Genomic DNA, 20,724 nt, shown 5'->3' on the forward strand with positions numbered 1-20,724 from the left:
AGAGTGGAGAGGCTCTTTCTTGTCCAGCAGCGGAGAGTGAACATGACTGGTGTCCTCAGTGGCAGTGCCTGCACCTCTCCGTGATGCCACGAAGTAGGGGAGGAATGTTTGTGGCACCCTGGAATTTTCCTCTAGGAGCACCGTTACAAGTGAGGTTCTCTTCTATAGAAACGTCGGTGCCACCGTCCACCATGGAGGGGTTAAAGACGTTTCTAATGGGCTGTCCTGGAAACCTACCTATAATGCATGACACGGCTGCTCGGGGAATGTGCATTCTGAAATGCTCAAATCTAATTGCAAGCAAACGTGGGGAACATCATTTGCTTGCAAGGTAGGGACCGCCTCTATGACTCAGCTTTGAATGTTTCTGAGGAGGCTGGGGACAAAGCCCGGGCCCTGACTGCAGAGGCCTGGCATGAATGTGCCTAAGAGGACCTCAGGCAGCATCCTCATGGACAGGCTGAGCCAGCTTCATTCCACAGGCTGACGGTCAGGTCATGCCAGGTGCTCGGAGGGCCCTTGGTCAAGGCCCATGAATAAGGAGACTGTGAGTGCTGCTTAGGGCCGTGACCCCTCCTGCAGTGGGGTCCAATTGTCCTACCTACCAACCACAAAGCCAAAGCCTCATTGCAGGGCTCTGGCCTAGAAGACAGAAAAGCCACTTTCTACAACCACAAGAATGTTACCTTTGTCTTCACTGAGGCGATCCAGTGAGCCATAGAGCATTTTACTGGAAGATATTTGCAGATGAAAACACCCCCAGGGAGAGGTTGCTCTGGGTTATGTTTTCAAGTCTGCGCCGGATTCATTCCGAGCTATGCACTGTGGCTCCATGGATGCTGAGTAGGGTGGCTCTGCAGACCCATTGTCACCCGTTTTGTTTGTGCTCACGGCCAAAATTATTTTAAGAAGTACTTAGTGACCAGCTGCAATGTCTCGTATTCAAATTTGGCTTATATGTTTATGCCAAATTTGGCGTATGTGTTTACAGTTTGGGGACACATACACTGAAAAAAAAAAATCTCTTCTATTTTTTTTGGCGGGACTGAAGCATGAAGCAAAAGACTAAAGTTTAAATTTCAATAGAAAATTCTGTGAAATTGCAAAATGTCATCACTGCCAGATGGGAGGAGATAGAGGAAGGATACTTCATCCTTAGAGGCAGAAGTTGGTGGATTTGTGCACCTCAGAAGCCTGAATTAATAGTTCTACCAAACCATTCTGGAGCCTCTGGCCATAATATATAAATATGCAGACTCTTGAATGAAGTTATGAAATTGTGGTCCCTGGTTTCAATGAGAATCTTCAGGAGGAAGACTAGAACCCAGGTTCCTTGTGAAAGCCATAAAATAAAGGGTATAAAGAAAACTTCTCGAGACTCACTGTGGAAATAAAAGGCCTTGCTTTGGTTTGGGTTAGTAAGCCCTGGTACTGCAGACATGACGGTAGAGGGAGGGGTCCAGTGCCCCAAACTGCTTACAACCCAGGCAAAACCAGGCTACAGATGTCCACGGGGCAGCAACTCACAATGAGGACAAGGACGTCATCTACTCTCTCATCCGTTGTTGCCTGACCCTGGGATCTTCCTCTAACCCACTGTCAGCTAAACTGGGAGAGTAACTAGGACTAAAACTTGATAGGAAACCCCAAGGTATGAGGCTCATCTTACACACAATCCCCCTTTCTTTTTAAACCAACACTGTGTTTCAAATAAAAGCACGCCTCCCTCCCTCTCTTATTCCTGAGGCAGCCACAGAGGTGAGCTGCTATTTCCCAACAGCATCCTGAGCCAAAACACGTGAACACACAGGAGCAGATCCAGACTTGCCGGCCCCACGGAGATTACACAAAGCTTGGTCCACAACATGGAATAATGTAAGCGTGTATGAGGTGCTGAACATTCCATGGATGGCCCACATGTCAGATGCATGCCCACATCCCAGGTCTGGCGCAAGGCCCACTCCCTGGGCCTTCGGTTAAATGCAGGTTCTGTGTTACCAAGAAGATACACATCAACAGCTGAATTTTGGCTCTTGAGCCCTTTGAAGATAGGACTGCTGTATCCCAGCCCTCTGGCACCTCCTGCAACCCGCCTTCTCTCTGTGCAGGAAATGACACACTCTCTTACTGGGATCACACAGCATACATATCCACAGAAGCAGCCAAGGAGAAAACACAAATCCCATAAACAGGAACTTTATTAAACTACACATTACATAAAAGAACATATAAATGGACCTTTAAATACATTCAGTTTATCTTAAATTTATATAGAAACTTATTTACAGTTCTGCATTATATATTTAAATTATTTTTCCAAGCTTACTACCAATAAAAGGTAATAGAATGATCACCTGTTCACACAGATGCATACAAGTTGTCCATAGGGCTAAGCAAAACACCACTTCTCAGGAAACTCAGCTTATTAGATATCAAAGCAACAACTCATTCTGAAGGTGCTTTCTTCTGAGGGGTCCTTTATGTGAGACCTCTGCTGTAGAGATGCTGGGGGTTAGTTCTGGAAGCTGATCCCAGGGCAGACATGGGTCCTTGGTTTTTCATGATGACTTGGACTCTTGGAGTTTGAAGGACCCTTGAAGACCATGATCGAGGCCATGCCCCTACTTCTGCAGACTGGGAAACAAAGGATTAAGAAGAGGGAGTGACTTGCCAAAACCACACAGCATCAGTGATGGAACAGGGACTCTGACCCCCGTTTCTAGGGTCCCGCCAATGGGTCCCGACCCCACAAATCCACAAACTTTTGACCTCTTTCACAGGCCCTATGGTTTGAACATTTTTGTCTGCATGGTTAAATACATGATTTTTAAGGCTTTTTGAGATGGTGGAAAATGGCTCAGGATTCATCTTTGTGGAGCACTGGAAATACTTACCGAGGGCTGCTTTTACAAGAGGTTTTGTGGTCAAGTGCCTTACTTCTTCAACCATGAAGTTTACCTTTTCAATTTAGCTGACTTATGGAAGCTCAGAGTTTCCAATTAATTTGAATGGAAGGCAACATTCTACAGGAGGGAGACTGTAACATCGACCGTATGGATTCAACACAAATACATTATATTTGCCAAAATCCACCTACCGCTGTCAGATCTGAAACAAAATTTCACTAACAAGTGATCAAAAGTGAAAAAAGGGGGGGGCAATTTTTAAATAACAAAAAAGTTTCAAGAATTCCCCCATTTCCCAATTAGTTAGAGGGAAATAGTGAACAGGCACTGAGTAGAAATAGTACATGTTTTCCTCTTTCTTTTGAATGAAGCCTGACTTATTTTTCAAAAATTTCCTGATAATATAAAATCTTCTTAAAGCAATTTCATTTTTTTTTTTTTTTGGTCTGTTTTTAAGAACTTGATCTGGTTTTTCTCAGGATTTAAAACCACTGTACCAAAGAACAGACAGCAACATTAAAAAGTATCATCGAGAGAGAGAGAGAGAGAGGTGAGAGGAGAGAGCTTCTCTCCAAGCTCCAGGTCACATTAGCAAAGGAAAGAGTGGGAGACTGAAGGGTTTATTCTTCCCTGTAACTAGAGCGAACACAGGTCATAGCAGCCTTCACTCAGTTTTGCAACAGATACTCAAATGAGAAAACACAACAGGAAAGATGTGCTCAGCTGAACAGTCCCTGATGACCTTCCATCAAAATATGGCACCTCTAAACTCTGGAAGCTTCAGCATTCTCCCAGGGGCTGCCACCCACTTGCAGGGGAGACGCCCCACTGCCCACAATGCCTGTCCCAACACACGGGAGCACCCGATTTCCGTCCACGAGTCTCACTTTCCCTCCTGTCCACACCCAAACTCGCACCAAAGTCAGCAAGGTGAGATGAGCAAAGAAGAAAGTCTTCAGGAAGACGGGGCCACCCACAGAACACCCAAGGGCTTGCGGAAGTCCAGTTGCCAGCTATGCACGGGGTGGGCAAGTGGAACCCTGAGGCCAGGGAACACAGGAAGATAAAAACATCTTCACCATTTTTCCCCCTGGGACGCATTTCACTCCGTGAAAGGAACCAACTAAAACAACGTTTAATTTTTATATTAAAAAATAAGTCATTGATATATAAAAACTGGCCCCAAATCTTTTACTTGTTACATAGGAAAGTCATTTTCCTCGTCTGAGTCTTTCACGGGTCTCTGTGGTCTGTTTGGGAGACGGGGTCCGCCTGGTCCACCTCCTGGGCGCTGCGGAGATGCCTGCCCATGGCGGCAGGACGTCCGTCCAGCCGGAGTCAGCGTGGCATGGTAGGCGGGCCCCACGACTGCACCTTCGGTGACAGGAGCACTGGCAGGTGGCCCCGGCGGAGGACTTTATGTGGAATAGACATTCGGCGTCGGCCTTTCGCAGAAGTCAGTCCTCACAACCCGAACCCCAGGAGGCGAGAGGGGAGCGCGGACGCCCCTCACTTCCACAAGGGATGGAGCCCCTTCCCCAGCGCCCCCCGACAGGCGTCTTTCAGCCGGAAGGAGGCCCTTTCCCCGGCCCCGCGGCCCTTCGGCGGGGCCTGGGCGCTGTCTCCGGGGCCCTCGGCCGACTCGGGCTCCTTCCGGGGGGCGCGGGCGCTGCCTGCCCGCCGCAGGGCGCCGGGGTCCTTGGGGGCGGCGTCCTCGGGGCCACCCTTCACCTTCAGCTGCCGCTGCGACACAGTCCGGGTGAGGCCCGGGGATCTGGCCACAGGGGGGGAGTCGGTCCTCTGGCACCGAGACGAGGAGGCGACCGTGTTGCGGGCGAAGCTGGGGACCGGGGCCGGGCCGCGGGGCGCGCTGGGGGCCGGCGGGGCGCGGGGCGGCTCCTCGGGGCCGTCGGGGCCCTGGGAGCTGGAGCGGCAGATCTTGTTCTCCTCGGGCTTCTGCCGCGGGACATTGCGCAGGGGCTTGGCGCTGGGCTTCCTGAAGGAGCTCCTGGGCGGCGCTGGGGGCTCCCTCCCGGGCCGGGCCGCCGTCGATGGCCTCCCGGGCGACGCGTTCGGGGGCCCCAGCACCGAGCTACGGCGCGTCACCGGCGCCGGCGGGTTAGCGCCGCCGGGGGCCTCGCGAGGTGGGCGCTTGCCGGCGGAGGGCGCGCGGCCGGCGCGCGAGATGGGCACGACCTTGCGCATGCTCTCGCTCTCCCAGCCAGTCAGCGCCCGCACCGGCCCCACCGCCCCCGCGCCCCGCCGGGCAGGCCCCGCCCTGGACGCCCCCGCCGACGCCTCTTTGAGGGGGCTCCTCTTCGGGGCCATCACTTCCCTCCCTCTGGCCGTCCTGTCCCTGGGCAGGCCCCCCTCGCAGCCCGGCTCGCTCTTCCCCGAGACGGAGCCGCCGGAGGCGGAGGCGGCAATGGGAGCCTCCGCAGGCGGGTTGCAGGCGGGGTTTGAGGAGACCTGGCTGCCGCCCGTCTCCCCACCCCTGGAGGACACGGAGCCCTCTCCGTCGCCCCCCTCCCCCGGATCCGCCCCGTCGGGTCTGGAGTCGGTTCCCTCCGAGCAGTCCAGGGTCAGCGAGCAGTCGGTGGTGTCCAAGACGTAGAACAGATGCCCAGGATCTTGGTTCTCGGGGTCGCTGCTGCCCTCAGATACCGGAGCCGCGCTGATGGGCTCATCCGGGGCAGCGCTGCCATCCCCCGGGGCCAGGATGGGACCCCCCTGGGCACCTCTGCCCACGGGCGTCGGGCTGCCGTTGCTGGCGCCCAGGGACTGTGGGCTCTCGTCCCCCACGGACGCCAGCTCCATTGGGCTGAAGTCATTCACGGTCAGCGGGGCCAGCTCCTCCGGGCCCTTGGCAGCCTGGAGGTCAAACTGGGCCAGACCCGTCACCAGCTCATGCTCCCTAATCCCTAGAGCCAACAGCGAGAGTGGAGGGGACCGCACAGGACCCAGGCCCACGGGCTCGCTGTTCCTCTTTCGGAGGATGCTGACCCCATTGCCCCGAACTCGGGGTAAGGCGGAGGCGGGTTCCTCAGGCCCGGGGGCCGGGAGCTGGCTCGGCCAAGCGGAGGTGGGGTGGGGGCCTTCCTCCTGGCCCTCCGAGGCCGGAGGTCTGTGTACTGGGCTGGAGCCCTGGTCCCTCTGTTCTCCAGGCTCCGTCCGGGCTCCGCTGGCCGGGGCCTGCCGGGGGCGGCTCCGGGGCAAGCTGTGGAACTTGAGCTCCTCGGGGCTGCCAGTGGAGCTCTCCAGGAAGGTCAGCAGCTCCCGGTCGGCCGTGATGCCCAGGGAGAGGCGGGAGCGGCGGGTGTTGGGGGGCCGGTAGGAGAGGCTGATGGGCCTGGAGTGCAGGAAAGGGGGCAGGTCCTCCACGCCCCTCTTAGTCAACAGCTCCACGTCATTCTCACTGCTGCTCCGGCCGAATCCAAGCTCCCCAGCCGTCCAGGAATGCCGTTTCTGCTCCAGCTCCTTCAGCCGCTGCAGCCGCCTCAGCTCCTGCACCTCGCGGTCGTGGTTGTCCTGAAGGAGGGACGGAGAGAAGCCAGAAGATGCATGAGACACGTGGGACCCAACTGCAATTCCAGAGACAGCTACCCTAAGACCCCACTGAGAGACACAGGCTGGAGGAGAGACCTGGGTCATTTGTTTCACTGAGGGAGACGGCCTGTGTTTGCATGCGAATGTGTGTTTGCATGTGCATGGGTGCCGGGAGGGCTGGAGGCCTCGGTTCTCTACAAGCAACGTGGGCGTGACCGGGCGTGCACACTAGGCCTGGCCCCAACCATCTGCCTAAGGTTGTCATCAGATCCCTGGGCCCAACTTCCAGTCAAGGCATTGTGCCCTCAGTGTGGGCTGTGATTCCACACATGCCCGAGACCTCAACTCGGAGGAAACCCAACTTGGTTTCTAAGCAGGGCAAGACAGAAAGGACTTCCAGGAAAGTGCTATTTAGGCAAGAGCAGAGAGAAAAATACTATGGGTGTTAAAAGAATCTGTGTTGCATGGAAACATCTACACACACACACTCATGTGCACACATTCTACTTAACAATGATTTGGATGCATAAATGTAGACTCAGGACATTAAGAGATGCCTTTCAATCTGTGTTCTCTGAATGCTCCCTGGTAAAGAAACAACAGAAATGCCACCGAGGCTCTGTCCCTTGTGCCCCATCCACTTCCCACAATCGGAGAGGAGAATTTGCTTTACAAATCTTTCTACCTTTCTCCCTGCTCCAAGGAGCCAGCCCTCCCGCAACAAACCGAACCGGAACAAATGCACACACCAAAGCATGCTTTACTGTCCTTAAATATACTCGTGTCACGTAAACGTGCAGATGTCGCACCCAAATCTGTTATCGTTAGCGCTTTTTACTTGAAAATCAATTTCCTCAAACAGTGGACTTTCCCTTCCAAGTTTCTGAGAGGCTCTGGCTCTGACCGGAAATTCTGGGCCCCTCCTGCAGCTCTGACCTCGGGCTCCCCAGGGTCCCGGGTCTTCTCCTTTCAAGGCTGCCTGTGGGAGGGCATGGGGCCAGCTCCTGGCTCTCAGGACAGCTGGGCTGAGAGCATCATACAGGTGGCCTCATGGGCCTGGAGAATTCTGACTGGGAGTGAGGGCCTCAGAAAGAGCCAAATTGGCCGCTACCGCCCACCAGCGCCTCCGCCTGCTGACCTCACTGCTTGGATACGGGAGAGGAAACGTGGCCACAGGCTCAGCCTCCTCTTCGCTGGACAGAGAAAGGCAGCTTGAGAACTCCAGTTACTCACTTAGGGCTGGGGAGACGCTTGAGCAACCCCTCAGAGAAATTCAGCTAAGGACAAATCTGCACTTAAAATATAGGGAAAGAGGTGACCCACGAGTACTTTGTTCCTTATCAGCACCTGAAATGATGGGATGTTATTTTGCTTTTAATCGACAGATGAAAGTTTTATTTGCAAAGCCAAGCAACCCAAAGAGTTTTCTGGCTTCTGCATGAACTCAGAGATTATTGGACCTGGAGGCTGAAGGGCAAGAAAGCAGCAGTCATGTTCAGACAGCAGCAGACTCCCTCACTATCCGGGCACTTTGAAGCCCACTCTGGCCGAGGACAGCCTGGTTCCCCAGATGCCAACCCCTGGCAATGGCTATGGAGCTTAAAACAGGGGAGTGAGGGCCTTCCCATCATCCCCCTGCGACAAAGGTCCCCCTGAAAAAGGAAAATGTCTCCTGGGAAGGGGGAATGGTCTTCAAAGAGGCATCTTAATATCGTGACTGCCATCCTAAAAAAAGTAACAAAATGCTTTTAGGGCATCAGAGCAAGCGTAGGAATGAGCAGCTAAGTAGCAAAGGCAGCCAAACACTAGACTCCTTCCAACAGGGAAAGGCTCGGGGCTGAGAGGGCAGAGCCTTTCCCCGGAATCCCGAGGGACAGCTGGGCAACACCGCCGGGGCCAGACCTTCCTAATGCCGCGGAGCTGCTGAAGCACCTTTCCGCCACAGGCAGAGGGCTGGCTGGGAAGAGGAAAAAGAAAAATCCTGACAACTCAGAAAACACAGAGCCGTACCTTCACTGCTTTGTTGAATTTGACACAGAAGTCTCTGAATATCTGAAGGCACTCATCCAGTTTCACGGTGTCTTTGTCTTCACAGAAAAAGTCGATGAGGGTGTGGGCCTCGTCCTGGAGCTCTTGCTTGCAGCGCTCCAGCTCTGCCAGCTTTTCCAGGGCAAACTGCGGGGAAGGGGACAAACAGCACACGCTGAGGTAAGCGCTCTGCCTGCTGCCTGGGGTTCAGTTTCAGGTCTCACTGCACGTTCCTCAGAGCTGACAGGAGAGTAATTCACCCCAAACAACACCTTGGGGAAGCGAGGGGAACCCCTGTGCAAGGCCTGAGAGCCACAGGAGACTGAAGAGCTTTAAGCTGGAGGATGCCACCAACCAAATGTTCCCCTGTAATGTCACTGGACACAAGGCACAGGAGTGCAGTTGGTGTTGTTAAGGAAAACCCTGCATCTGTCTGTATCTGTTCTTCCTTCTCTCATGACTGAGGCTTATACTGGGCCAAGGGTCTACTTCAGGGTCCCGGAAGTCACTTATATTGACCAGTTGTCTTATTCAGAGGTCTGCCCCATTGAGAGGGATTTAAACTTATCCCCAAATGAGCTCTATCAGGGTCAGTGTCACCCCCTCAGGGACAAATGCCCAGCCAGGGCTTCTTATCCGTGTCAGCTCTGTCTATGGCCCTCGCTTGCACCCCTCACCCCCAAGCCATTCAGTAGATTTGGGGTGGACCTGCCATTACTTTATTAAAACTCCCCAGGAGGTTCTGATGGGTACCCATGGCTTGGAACTACTGCCCTATACAAATCAATCCTCTTGGCCTCTTTGTTTTTTCCTAATTCTTCTAGGACAACGTCTCCAAGGCCCATACAGACTCAAGTACTGCAGCAACACAGTGGGGCCAAAGGAAGCCCGCTCTCCTTCGCTGAGCCCCAGCCCCTTCAGGATGGGGATCCCCAGGGCCAAAGGCACAAGCAAATGTCCCCGACGGCAGCTCAGTGACATTTCCTGTTGAGCTGAGGTGAGGAAGCAGCAGGTAGAGGAGATGTATCCCCGGGGAGACAGCGTTTGGGGTCACAGTGAAGCCTGACGGTGCTTTCTTTTTCACTGGATAACAAGGCTTATACAAAGAAGGAATGCATGGGGTATATTCCTTTATGAAATCACACTTCTATTTGAAAAATTCTTCTTGGGTGGAGGGCTGGGCGTGGGAAATAGTGAAGTTGCGGGCTGCCCACCTGGCGGATGGGCTCACTGCTGGAACACTAAAGAGAATCTCAGGAGAAATTCCGAGAAGACGCGCCCCCTCCCACCTACCCACACACTAACCCCCTTCAAAGCCCTTTTCTTCCACCAAGCACATTCGAGAGGTAGCAGGAAACCAAAACTATTTAGGAAACCAAATACCAGAGAAAGTAACCATCTGAGTCAGTAACCCGAGGCAGTGTGTGCGTTCACGCTGTATTTTTCTTCGAGGAGAGAAGGGTATTAATGGAAGCATAAATCTTTGCCTGTCATTCTCACACAGGGGGAAAGGTGGATTCCAGCCAAGAACAGCTCAACTGCAGAAAAACAGGACTTTGACAAGAATCTTCATGGGCGCTTACTCCACCTGGGATGTCTCATCGCAGATCTTGTGGGGACAGGGAGAGTGCCTGAGTGCTTGCAGTCCCCTTAGGACTTGGGAAAGTGAAACATTCTGAATAGGGCCTGAAAAGCCACCACGCTCAGAGTTGTTTGCCAAGAGCTAGTTGCTGAACCCTTTCCTCATGGTTAAGGCCACAGATGAAGAAGCCCAAAGCGACACTGGCAAAGCATGAATGACAGATTGGCAGTTGTGGCAGCAAACTCAACTTTCCAGCTCGAACTTGTCTGCTGTGGACCAAAGTTCCACACCAGTGCACTTGGTACCTCTCACCCAAAGTGTCAAAACACTGAAACATATCTGCAAAACTGTGTTCCTGTCATTTTTCTGCTCAAAAATGGTTCACCACGGCTTAGAGAGCAAAGTTTTCAGACTGGCATTCAGAGCCCTTCGTGGCCGGACCATAACCTAACTTAAAAAATTGTATTTCCCCCATTTAAAAAGAAAGTGAACTTAAAAAAGAAAAATAAATAGCTGTGTGGAACAGTTTACTTAGATAAAGATGACTACCAGGAAGACGAGTTCAGAGTGAAAACAAGGTTGCTTCTGAAGAGCAGTCCGGGGGTATGGCTTTGCATCATAAGCCTTTCTGTGCTACTGTTTATCATAAGAGATTAACATTTAATATAAGAACTGAGAAATGAGACCTCCAGAATCCTCCTCCTGATGTATGACAGGCCTTCTCCTTGAATTTCTGGATTTGTTCCATTTGTCTTTACTGCTGAGTGTTTTCCTAGCTACTGTTAGATGATTCTGTGGTGGTGTTTACTTTGTTGTCTCACTTTGAGAAGAAAATCTGTGTACTTTTAAGGGAAAATTAGAGTTTAGTGACATATGAAAGAAAATACAGAACATGTGTTTAATAATAAAAACAAACTCCCAGCAGAGCCAAACAAAATCAAATGTTCGCTGACGGGAGCTGCAGCTCACAGCATTTGATGTGACTTCATTACAAGGAAACGAGGGGAGGCTGAGGTTGGTCCAACCCTCAAAAGCACTGGTCCCTTTCCACCGCCCAGGGCGGCCCTGCCTCATGCATTCCAGCTCATGAGCCTCGAAGCCCTGACACTGAAGGCAGCACACCATTTCACTGAAGACTGAAAGCATGAAAAGGTGCCACCTTTTTTTTTTAAAAATAAGGAAGATAAAAGAAGTATGTCAGGCTGTGATTAGTGAGTCACAGTGAGCTGTCACAGACATGTTCTCTCTGCTGGGTTTTGTTGATGTTATTCCGAACAGCTCCTGCCACACCCTGTGGGGCTGGTGCATTTGGGGTGGTGAGAGGCACCGGCTCTGGTGTGTTCTCCTGCCCTCCCTATAAAACATGCCAAAACGGAGCTTGTTTCTGCCACAAAAACAACTGAAGGAACAACAGCCCAAGTGCTCAGGTGTCTTTAACGATCTCCGTGGAACTTCCTACTGGTGTCCAAAAGTTCGAGTGGGAGACAGGAACTCCTGAACCGTGCTTTAGAAGCAAAACCTGAGTTGCCAGGCAGAAGCTGCCAAGTGTAAGCATAAGGGATCCCAGTTCACTCCCGGGCGGTGCCATCATGCAGACAGAGCAGAGATAAACAGAGACCCTGTCCCTAACCAAAGCCTCAGGGTTAGACCATATTCAATATCCTCTGCCAAAAAACCAACCCAGCAAAGGCTGGGCACTGAAATACAAACTTCCTTTTACCGACTTGGGGGAAAAAATATGAATGGGAACCTGCTGCTTCCACAAACAGCCCTGCAAACGTAACCAGCCTTGAGGGGCTGCTGAAGATAAGATCAGAGGGACTGACTCGAATCACACACACACCTGAAGGAAATCTTCCATCTGCTGACAGAGCTCGCCATCCCACTGGACGTTCTCCTTTAGAGATCTTGTCCTGACAAAGAGCGAGTGCAGCTCTGCCTCTGTGTTATCCAGAGATAATCTGAAAGAAGAAAGGGGAGAGTGGGTACCTGGTACAGGAGGCCAGGTGTCACGCAGGTACATCAGACAAGACCCTGGAAACAGAAGGGGAGAGCTACCGCGATTATGTTTACCGACCTCTGTATCTAGAGTTTCCTCCTATGTTTCCTTAAGAGGCGATTCCTTCCTAAAGACACACACTGGTTCAAAGAGCAGGCTGTAATTTTGTTCTTGCTGGTGAGATAACCAAAAGCATGGGACTTGTGAAGCTTTTCATGAACTAGGTCTGAACATCTTTATGCCATCAGCATTAGAATTCAGCAGGACTCAGATACTTATACTTTCCTCTGGCCATGAAAAGCAAATACAAAAGCTCTAACCCATGAAAAGCAAGGCAGCGCATGCTGATAAACGGGATACTAAGGGTGATACGGAGACACTACACAGACTGCATGTTGCTCGCCACAGGCAACCAGAGTCAGCACTCTGTGTCTTAGAGAGAACTGACACACAGCTAACAGTTCTGGAGAGAAATGGTGGAATTGATGGCAAGGCTTTTATTACATATGTCACACCCAGATTAATAGAGCATGAATGATGTTTATGTCGCCTGGTAAAGCGAATAGATGAAACCTAAATCCAGGTGGAATTCAATTAGCAAATTCATAAATCAGGATGCTTTCATGCTTCCATGATCAATTCTAACTTTTTTTTTATGCAATAGTTTTCCATCTTCAGGGGCTTCCCTGGTGGCGCAGTGGTTAAGAATCCGCCTGCCAACTCAGGGGACACGGGTTCGAGCCCTGGGTCTGGGAAGATCCCACGTGCTGCAGAGTATCTAAGCCCATGCACCACAACTGCTGAGCCTGGGTTCTAGAGCCCGTGAGCCAAAACTACAGGGCCCACGTGCCACAACTACTGAAGCCCGTGTGCCTAGAGCCCGTGCTCTGCAACAAGAGAAGCCACCGCAATGAGAAGCCCACGCACCGCAACCAAGAGTAGCCCCTGCTCGCCGCAACTAGGGAAAGCCCGTGCACAGCAACGAAGACCCAACGCAGCCAAAAATAAAAATAAATGAATAAAATAAATAAATTTATAAAAAAAAATAGTTTTCCACCTTCACTGGTCACCGGCACCCACCTATGACCTGTTTGTACTTCACTTTCCATTTCAAATAAATAACCTTAGTAAATAAGTTTTTTCTAAGACAATATCTAGCTAACTTTCCCCATCTAACTCTGACCAGAAATGGAACGGTTATTTCTCTATGTATCTCTTAGAAACATTTCCATACTAGGAAGTGGAAAAAATATTCCCACACAAATTTCTGTTAGTAATTCAGAAACCAAAACAGTTTACATCTTTGAAAATGCTCATTCTTTGGGGAGAATACTCTGGTGATCTGTAAATATGAACTATGAACTGTTTACACCTTTGGACGGATAATCTCACTTTGGGAAAGACATGTCATCTGTGGTTAGATGTTTGCAGTCAGTAACACCGAGATGTGGGCCAGTGGCGGGGTGGGGCTTAGAAAGCTCTGGTTCATGTGTTTATGCATATGGTTCACAGCTGTCCCAACTGGATAGAGTCCCTCAGATAACAAGCAGATGACATGCACTGGGTTGATACGTGAGGTGAGGTGCTGGAGCCAGCTCATGGGACGCAGCTGTGGCTGTGGGTATCTCTCCCCAGCTCCACAGTCAGTAGTGCCACATTGGGAGCTTGAGATCAGCCATGGCAGCAGTATTTACGCCATGGAAATCAGCAGTTGCTACAAATCAGGACTTTTCTCCCTAAAAAGCTGGTCGTTGAACATTTACCACTGATGCGTGGATATGTATTGTAAATTTAAAAGCACAGGACTCAAAATAGCATGTATACACAGATTACAGCTATGTTAAAATACACATCTATATTAGGATCAGAAGTAAACAGTGATGTAAATACAGCTTTATGTTTGGTAGATACTTTCTCTGCAAAGTTGAGTGACTAATTTAAAACAAAATCCTTTCACAGCCCTTGGTATGGTTCCAACTTCTTTTAATGCAATAGAAAATAAACGTACCATGTTAGATTCTAAAGGAATCAGTGATGTATGACCCTGGAAGCTTGCCTGATATATACCAACTCCCAAGGTAACAGGCTGTGTTCTTTGAGCCCTATCTTTTGGGTGTGGAGGTATTTGAAGTTCTTAATCCATATATATATATATATTTTTTTTTTTACACTGATGAGATTCATTAGAATAGACTGCAATAGGAGTTTTTTAGATTAAAAATAAAGATTAATTTTTCAAAACCCCCAAATTCCAAAGGTGCACACATACCTCTGTAACCAAATGAAAGGAAGGTCTGAAAGTTCAACAAGACAAAACTTTAAAAATTTCAAACCTGAACCCAGAAGTTGTAAAATATTCATCAGTTTTCATAAGAAGGTAGTTAAAAAAAAACAACAAAAAACCTTGTTCTCACAATTCTCTTCCTTGCTTACCTAGCAGCCTCCTGAACATGATGCAATTTTTCAGAAAAGTTTAGAAGCACGGCATCTTTCTTCTGGGCTTCCTGGAACAAAACCAGAATTTTCTCTCACTATATAGGGATAAAACTGGAATTTTATCCACTATATGGAGAAAATTTTTTCAGGGCTTAAAGGAACCATAAAATCACTGTTCCATTTTTAGGCTTGATACATTCAAAGCAATTCACTGAGTCATGGACTCTTAGTCTGATATTCTTAGTAAGACTGACCAGAACTCTCCTACTCTCAAGAAACATTTAACTTCCCAGAGCAACTGATCCTGACATGAAACACGACTCATGTGCATGAAGACTCAGTGGAAGGAGGCGGCGGCTTAGCAGGGCTCATTGTTCCTAAGAGAATCCAATATATCCTGCTGAAATACCACCCATACCTATGAGTATGCCTCTACTTGACCGAGCTACTTGCAGCTGTTAGACCAGTTTGCAAACTGAGTTTAATCAGAAGGTGCACAGGCCATGGGGGTGTTTGGATCCTTCATCTGCTCAGAGGGTACAAAGAAGGCAGGTATGAAGGGGGCAGTTACCAACTCAGAAAACTTCCCCACGTGGGCAGGGGCCAAGCTACACAGAGCACCTGGATATGGGGATCTAAAAGGGCAGCCGGGAGATGCTGCAAGCCACATGGGATGAGGAACACATTTTCTGGTTTCAATGCCCTGAAAATTGGCACAAATTAGTGCCAAGTTCAATGTGCCCTCTGTCTTCTGAAGAATACAGTCATAATAGTGTGTATTGTTTATGGAGAGCTTACCATATTCGGAACACTGAGCTAATAAGTGCGTTCTGGAATTATCTCCCTCCGCCCTCTCAATTACCTAGTTTTGAGGTATCACTACCCCCCATCATTAGATGAAGAAATTGAGGAACTTAAGGCTTAAGTAACTTGTCTGAGGAAGTACAGCTAATAAAGGACAAGTCAAAATCTCCCCGTTCTATTCTGAAGCTCATACTTGAAACAAGGCTGCAACACAGCTTTCCTCCCAGGTGAAGCCGTATCTATGTGATCGCTGTCAAAACAACAAGGAGATTCAATGGGAAAAACAAACCAGCACAATTCGCTCTTTGAGATAATTTAACAACAAAGAGAGAACTGTCCTTGGCTGATCTCTGGCTTTGTAACTAGTTACTGGGGTGTCACACAGACCCAGTCAAAAATGCAAGTGATGGACAGGGTTCAGACCCCAAATGCTGTGTGAACAGCAAGGCCCTGTAACCCCCAGTTCACAAGGAAAATGTGCAAGTGATCCCCTCATTGCTCTGACTCTTCCACTCTTTACACACAACGCGTCAAAAATCTAGTCAGGTCAACTAGGAAATGTTTCAACACCCAGGCCCCTGCTCTCCATCCTTGTGGCCATTACTCTGATTCTCAACTCTCGCCAAACAAGGAGCGCCAACTTCCACCAAGAGGTACCCCTATTTCTATTCTCTCTCCACTCTAACCCACCCTCCACGTTGCCTCATTTCCCTAGCAACAAAAACATACCTGGTCAGGCCGTGGTGCTGTGTATAAACTTCTGTTGGCTCCCAATGGCTAAAGCATGGAGTCCAGATTCCTCAGCCACCACTCCGCCTCACCCCCGACCCCTCCACTTCCCTCCAGGCCTGTAACCCCAGGTGCAGCCCAACTCAGGAATCTGTAAATAGAACCTTCTTGGCACCTACGGTGCCCTTTCCTGACTCTGTTTGATGCCACCTTACACCTCTGAAAAACTTCACTGCCTTGGGGGCGGGGGTGGGTAACGTACATTCTCTCTCTGTATCAATCACTTCCACATACCTGTGCAACAAAGTGCAGGAGATTCATCCCAGGTTTATTTGCTTTTGTGTCTGCCAATTTGAGCAAAGAAGATAGTTTAAATCCTACTGCATTGCCAGCATACCCTCCCTAAAGAAGACAAATCAAAAGAAAAAATATACATACACCTTTAGACAGACAAATAAAGTTGGAAATACAACATTAAAATTTTTTTTTGAATTTCACTTACTGCATTCATGATATTCCCTGCTTGCAGCACCAAGTGTAATATCGAATGTAGTTCCTCACATGACATTAGCTCTGTCAGAAAGAACACACCACAGTATCTTAGAGAAGGCTTCAGCTTAAACACACACGAGACAGCTACCACATCCAAGTTCAAGTGTGTCTGAAGCAAGCTCTGACCCTAAACTGTATAAAAGACTGAAACAAACAAACAAAGTAGCACACTGCATGGTATATCTAATGTACCACTGGCTACTGGTGATGCACATCCTAGTGTTCAACTGGGAATCAAATATGTATGACACTTAAGTATCACACATACTTTGATAATGAAAATTTTCAAGGAGTGGAGAATACAAAAGCCTTAGGAAAAGCAGCACACTGTGTTACAGGAATAATCTCCTCTCAGCAGTTATTTCTTTATGGTTTCCTTTATATCCTTTGAGACTATATTTATGGACTATGAAAATGAATAGTGCGCAGCATTTTGCTTAGCTGATGAGCTATGAGGAGATAAAAAGTAAACAGGCTGGGATAACAGGTAAATAACTCCAACCCTTAGCGGCAGGTACCCAGAGAATCTTTCCATTTTATTTAAAACTCTACATTTCATTTGGATTGGCTTAAAGGTTTAACAAGGAACTTATCATTGTCATATATTGGTAAACTAGTTCGTTAAACACGAAGTCTTTTGTACACACACCTATGCAAATAAACAATATTAAAAATTGCTAATGTATTTGAAAAGCTAAAAAGAAAATTTAATTATTAAAATTACTGTATATATAGGTAATAAAACGTCACCTATGATATTGTTAAGTTAATATTCTCCATTAAGTCTGGTATTACTTTCAAAAAATTACACTTGGATCACTGCCTATACTGTGTTATCTAAGAAGGCCAGGTTTTAAAGAGTAACCAGATAAGAAACGTTTCCACCGTGACCACAAATTTGCATCACTCAATATGAAAACATATTTTCCCATCTCTACTTGAACAGGAGAGACAATTCTTTCAAAATTGCTGCTTTAGGCTTGACACAGGAAGAAATTTTAAACGGCCTCTATATTGAAAGAAGAAAATTCTTCTTAATTCTTAGTCTCTTCTCTAAAATGAAGAAAATATGATGAGCTGAAGAGAAAAACTTAATACAAGTCAGAGCAACTAAACAAGAAAACCAAATTGGACTAAACATTCTACCACAATAACTAGGAATCCAGAAAGTGACCAGGAGGAAATCAGGCTGGAGATCCCAGCAGATGAATGCTGGAAACTGTGAGGGCCAGGGAGCACCAGAGACTTTGCCTTGGAGCCGGCATTCTCAGTGCCGTACATGCCAGAAAGCAAGCTCCCAACCCTATGGAATGAGACACTAGAGCAACCTGAGGAGGCTATCCAAGGGGCGAGCAAAAATTAGCAAGTTGCTCTCTCTCAAATGTAATGAGCCCACCAGGTGTTAGAGTCTGGAGGGGACGCAGGTGGGAGAAGACACCACTGGAGCAGAAACATCAGGAAAGCTGGTAGAAGAGGAACAGGAGATGCCTGGGGAGGAGTCAGGAGGGAAGGAGGGATGCTTCCGGAAGAGCAGGGTCCCAGCCGCCAACAGAGGCCAGAGCGCTGGAGGAGACAGGCAGCTGGCCCCGGGTCCAGGCTGTGAGCACGCGCCACCATGTGCACACACACCAGACACACATAACTACACACACACCACACATTACACACACCACATACACACAACTACACACACACCACATACACACTACACACACACCACATACTACACACACCAGACACACACTACACACACCACATACACACAACTACACATGCACCACATACTACACACAGAGCAGACACACACAACTACACACACACCACATACTACACACACCAGACACAACTACACACACCACACACACCACATACACACAACTACACACACACACCACATACTACACACACCACACACAACTACACACACCACACACAACTACACACACATCACATACTACACACACACCAGACACACGTAACTACACACACACCACATACTACACATACACCACATACTACACACACCAGACACAACTGCACACACACCACACACACCACATACACACAACTACACACACACCACATACTACACACACACCACATACTACACACACACCACATACTACACACAGCTACACATGTGCCACATACTACACACGCCTACACACACACCACATAATACACACACCACATACACACAACTACACACACACCACATACACACACAACTATACACACACTACACACACACCAGACACACAACTACACACCAGACACACAACTACACACACACACCACATACTACAACACAGACACAAAACATGAACCATATATACACTATGCACACACCACACGCACTAAATGCACACCATACACACACACCATACACACACAACATACACACACTAAGCACACACCATACACATACACAGAAAGCTAATCTAGGAGAGGAGCAAAAGCAAGCTGCAACCAACAAGGTTTACTCCTAAGCTTGAGATGAAAGAAACCTTCTTTTACAGGAGGATAATATGCTAATTAATTGATTGGTTAATTAATTAAATTAATTAACCGGGGGAGGCAGAAAAGTAAATGGAAATAAACTTTAAATACCATCCCTGGTAACATCTTATTTCCCTTTTTAGAGCATATCAGAAATGGAACTTTCCATATCTAATTTTTCAATTGAACAGTTTTTTAAAAATAAACTGCTACCAAAATTAATCAAATCAAATTACACGAAGCATCATGTATTTACTCACCTTTTGTAGCGGTTCTTAGAATGGTTATATCTGTGTATAGAGAAGAACAAGAAGGCAAAAATTCTTTCTTTAGCACCATGGCTTCAATCCGCAGTGAATAGCTGAAAAACAAAAAGTACAGCTACAGTGTAGAATTTGACGTTGTTGATTTTAAAGCCTTACTCTGCAAAGAACAGTGATGGGTGATCCTTACTTTGGCACCTGAATTAAGCAGTGCAGAAAGGAGTCTGCTAGGGACAGCTTGGCCACGTCTCCACTAAATGCCTTTAGTTTCTTTATCTAAAAGACAGATGGAAAATGGGGTCAAGAAAAAAAGGACAAATGATTAAAATGGAACATCATTTTAAATTTCATCTTAGAATTCCTTTAGGAAAATAAGGATATCAGTGCTAAATTCAAATTAATAAAAATGTCAGCCTAAGAAAAGACAGAAAAGGGAATCATCACAGCTACTACTTTGTTGTTTAAAAGAAAAAAACCCAAACAAGCAAATTAAGGAGAGGAGAGCTGTGCCACTTATGTGGGCATAAACAATCCCACACGAACCAGAAAGCTGAGCCACCGGAATCCTCAGAAAGGTTACTAAAGGGAAAGGATCAGTTCCAAGGATGAAAACGTTCTGTAAGTTATAATCTGGAAGGGAGACCACTGTTTGGAAGAAGAAAGAAGAGACTGGATAGTCACTATAGCAGAGCCTTTGAGTCATAAAGGAAAAAATCTTATTATTTTGAGTATTTTGCATATAAGATACTTAGACTGGGGGAGGGTGTCTAACACAGATCTTCTTTCTGAGGACAAGTCCTCCTTCACATCTAGTAGCTTTATAGGAAGGGACCACTGGATGTTGAGCTGAGTACACACTGGCTCTCCAGCAGGAAGATAAAGAGGAAAACGGCTTAAACAATTGAAAGATCAGTGTCAAGATTTCCCCCTGTGAAAAAAAATCACGTAACATAAAGAGTGTGTACAGTGGATCCCACTTCTGTAAATTAAGAAAAGAAGTGTCTACTATGCCCCGACCCTCCACGCACACACTACAAACACAGGAACAAGACAAACCAGACGTCTACGCTAGGTGATAGAATCACCAGTCATTATCATTTTCATCTGCTGCTCATTTTTATTTCCTAAAACGTCCACAATGAGCATGTACTACTCCTGTAAAAAGTTATACTAAAAGTTATTAAACACACAAATATCCCTTCAACTGTAGTAAAGAAAAAAAAAAAAAGAGTTCCAACATAGGAATATAGCCAAACAGCTAGCAAGTAGGGATGCAGGCAAAGAGAAAGTTCTCAAACCGCATCAGAGAGCAAGGCATGCCTTCCCCACAGAGAAAACAGGACCAACCCAAAAAACACATCTCTGTCTACTGTAATGGAG

At 47.9% G+C, this 20,724-nt stretch overlaps 1 protein-coding gene across 3 annotated transcripts in view; it reads right to left on the reverse strand.

The window, feature by feature from the left end:
- Positions 1-4,088: 4,088 nt before the first annotated feature.
- Positions 4,089-20,724, reverse strand: part of FHDC1 (FH2 domain containing 1) — a 38,848-nt gene continuing 22,212 nt past the window's right edge. For all 3 annotated transcript variants that reach the window (XM_061191599.1, XM_061191597.1, XM_061191598.1), the window contains exons 5-12: positions 19,535-19,620; positions 19,342-19,442; positions 16,533-16,603; positions 16,325-16,432; positions 14,495-14,565; positions 11,906-12,023; positions 8,463-8,627; positions 4,089-6,434 (exon numbers count right to left, since the gene is read on the reverse strand). In XM_061191599.1, the coding sequence (XP_061047582.1) occupies positions 4,416-6,434; positions 8,463-8,627; positions 11,906-12,023; positions 14,495-14,565; positions 16,325-16,432; positions 16,533-16,603; positions 19,342-19,442; positions 19,535-19,620 (2,739 nt within the window). In that variant the 3' untranslated portion in view covers positions 4,089-4,415. The remainder of the gene's footprint in view (positions 6,435-8,462; positions 8,628-11,905; positions 12,024-14,494; positions 14,566-16,324; positions 16,433-16,532; positions 16,604-19,341; positions 19,443-19,534; positions 19,621-20,724) is intronic.

This window comes from Eubalaena glacialis, chromosome 5, assembly GCF_028564815.1.
Source record: "Eubalaena glacialis isolate mEubGla1 chromosome 5, mEubGla1.1.hap2.+ XY, whole genome shotgun sequence".
In the NCBI taxonomy this organism is placed as follows: Eukaryota; Metazoa; Chordata; class Mammalia; order Artiodactyla; family Balaenidae; genus Eubalaena; species Eubalaena glacialis.